The sequence below is a fragment of the Sinocyclocheilus anshuiensis genome, unplaced genomic scaffold (assembly GCF_001515605.1).
Source record: "Sinocyclocheilus anshuiensis isolate Anshui unplaced genomic scaffold, SAMN03320099.WGS_v1.1 scaffold68, whole genome shotgun sequence".
Lineage (NCBI taxonomy): Eukaryota > Metazoa > Chordata > Actinopteri > Cypriniformes > Cyprinidae > Sinocyclocheilus > Sinocyclocheilus anshuiensis.
The window spans coordinates 166,598-169,702 of record NW_015555741.1 but is presented as its reverse complement, the minus strand read 5'-3'; the positions used below and the strand labels follow the sequence as shown (position 1 = coordinate 169,702).

Here is a 3,105-nt window from a genome sequence, read left to right as displayed (position 1 = left end):
CTATTTCGTTAGTATACCATCATATGCTGGTGTTTTGAAGAACCTGAAAATCAAAATATTGATCTGAAGAGCAAATAATGAAACATCAAGAACCTTTAATCTCCAAAGAACCATAAATACTACTGTTCAAAAATTAAGATTTTATGTTTATTTTGAAAAAAAAAAAAGTCTCTAGTGCTCACCAAGGCTGCATTTATTTAATAAAAAATTACAGTAAAAACGTAATATTGTGAAAAATATTATTACAATTTAAAATAACTGTTTTCTTTTTAAATATATTTTACAATTAAATTTATACAAAGCTGAATTTTCAGCATCATTACTCCAGTCTTCAGTGTCACATGATCCTTCAGAAATCATTTATATGCTGATTTGCTGCTCAGGAAATATTTATTATTATCATCAATGTGGAAACAGTTATGCTGCTTAATATTTTTGTGGAAATCATGATACATTTTTGATTTTCATGATTTTTTAATAAAGTTCAAAATAACAGCATTTATTTTAAATAGAAAACTTTTGTAGCATTCTAAATGTCTTTACTGTCACTTTTGATTAATTTAGTGCATCTTTACTGAAATAAAGTATTAATTTCTTTTTCTTTCTTTCTTTCAAGAAAAAAAAACTTTAAAGTGTAAAAATTTAAACTAACGCATTTAAACTAAAATAAAGCTTCTTTGTTGGCATTATTATTCTATAAAGAACCTTTAACATGCATGAAAATCTACTTTTTGGTTCATCCTGGCACTTTTATTTTTAAAAATCTAGATGCAAATACACAATTTTTCCAGATGCAGACACTGACTCCATTTCTTAAAATCTCATATATTTAATGTCATATACAGAATTCACATTAGTCACTAAAAATGTTAATGGTACAATCACAGGTCAATAACCTGAAATAGAATAAATAGAACTCTTCCATTAGTAAATGCTATTATTATGTTAACTGTAATAGTGAGGTGACTATCAAAGTGTATAAGAAAACTACAGTCTATATATGAATTAGTAGTCATGTCAACAGCTCCAGTCATGTTAGTGCTAAACATCTTGACTAAATTGTTATTTTTTCGTGCTTACATACTGTATGTAAAATACATCATCCTTTTTCAGATCCTTTTTTTCTAAGAAAAACAAAACTGAAAGAATAGGTTCAGTTAGAGTCAGTTATTGCAGTTATGAGACGTACAGTTGATCAGATCTGATGGGTCTGCAGACTCAGGAAATGCCCTGCCATGGTGACTCCGAAATACCAGGATGTCCTCCTGGCGGACAGAGAGGTCACGGGGGTCAACGGTCACCATGGCAACAGAGTCTACATTCATAGGCACAATAATGCTCAGCGTTCCGAACAGAACCCTTCTGTACGCCAGCCGGTATGATGTCACGGTGATGTCATTCCGAAGTGCCGACCCGTTCTGGATTCGCTTCCAAAAGCAGCTCCATCCTCGAATATCGTCTGAATATCCATTGTAAATCAGCGACTGCAGAGCTTGGGTTCTGAAGAGGCTTTAGCGTTGTCATTTCATGTGATCTGCTTCCAGTCTGGAGAAGAAGAAAAAAAAGCTGTTAGTTTGCATCACAAGATTTGGTTTGAGCTTCAACAGATGCCATTAATTAGAAGACTCATGCATTAAAGTGTGCGATCTGTCTTCTATGGAAAGCTTTAAGCGAGTTATTAAAGAGAAGGTGACGGGTCATGAATGCGCGCACACACACACTTTGAGTGGTCTGGACTCTTATCAAGCTCTGATCAGAGAATCAGCTGACAGGCACCTGCCGTTCACAAAAGCATTGAAAACAAACTGACATTCAGGAATATTCTGTGTTATTTTATCTAAATATCTACAGACAACATCTATAGCATCTGTTGACTGCCTCAGAAAATAATTGATTCAGTTACAAATATGATAAAAGATCTGAAAGCATTCAGTGTTAAAGGGATATGGTAGTTCAGCTGAAAAATTGAAATTCTTTCATCATTTACTCATCCTAATATTCTTCCAAACTTGTAAGGCTTTCATTCTTTGATGTGAGGGTGAGTAAATGACACATCACTTTAAATAACGTTACACAAAAATGGATTAAAAATGAAAATCTATTTTTAAGATAATGAGTAGACAGCACTTGCTGAATTGCATGAGGTCAGTGTCACAGACTAATAGATTTAAAGGAATAGTTCACCCAGTAGTTAACTGGAACAGATCAGTGGGTCCTCTGCAGTGAGTGGGTGCCGTCAGAATGAGAGTCCAAACAGCTGATAAAAACATCACAATAATCCAGTGATGAAGTAATCCATACAACTCCAGTCCATTAATTAATGTCTCGTGAAGTGAAAAGCTGCGTGTTTATAAGAAACAAATCCATCAAGGCTTTTTTAACTTTAAACTAGTGCTGTCAAACGATTAATCGCGATTAATCGCATCCAAAATAAAAGTGTTTGTTTACATAGTATATGTGTGTGTACTGTGTATATTTATTAAGTATATATAAATACACACACATGCATGTATGTATTTAAGAAAAATATGTTGCGTTTATATATAAAAAATATTTATAATATACATTTTATGAATATAAATATATACATGTAAATATTTTCCAAATGTATGCTGTATGTGTGTGTATTTATATATACATAATAAATATACACAGTACACACACATATGTTATGTAAACTAAAACTTTTATTTTGGATGCGATTAATCGTTTGACAGCACTACTTTAAACTGTTAAACTGTTACTGTAACTAAAATACAAGTCCATAATCCATAATAGCACTTCCACCAGTGAAAAATTCCATCCCGTTGTCCTCTCACATCAAAATCCACCCACATATTTATTTAAAACTGTTTTCATTTGTAAACAGTGCATATTTCTCTCCCAATTTAGAAAAGATGACATTTTCACCTGAGAAAGCAATATTATGGAAAGAGGACTCATATTTTCAGGGGTTAAAACAAAAAAAAATCTTTTGACTGAAAATTTTTCCTCGGCCAAACCCTGCTCCACAGCCAACCCGTCACACAGCCAGTTTAAGAGCAGTGTTTTTCTTCTTGTAATTAGGAGCGCTTGTCCTCCTAATTTAAAAAATTTAGGAGCACC

At 32.9% G+C, this 3,105-nt stretch overlaps 1 protein-coding gene across 1 annotated transcript in view; it reads right to left on the bottom strand.

Moving 5' to 3' along the window:
* Positions 1 to 1,076: 1,076 nt before the first annotated feature.
* Positions 1,077 to 3,105, bottom strand: part of LOC107673256 (overexpressed in colon carcinoma 1 protein homolog) — a 14,919-nt gene continuing 12,890 nt past the window's right edge. The window contains exon 5 of the mRNA XM_016466773.1: positions 1,077 to 1,545. Within this exon, the coding sequence (XP_016322259.1) occupies positions 1,526 to 1,545 (20 nt within the window). The 3' untranslated portion in view covers positions 1,077 to 1,525. The remainder of the gene's footprint in view (positions 1,546 to 3,105) is intronic.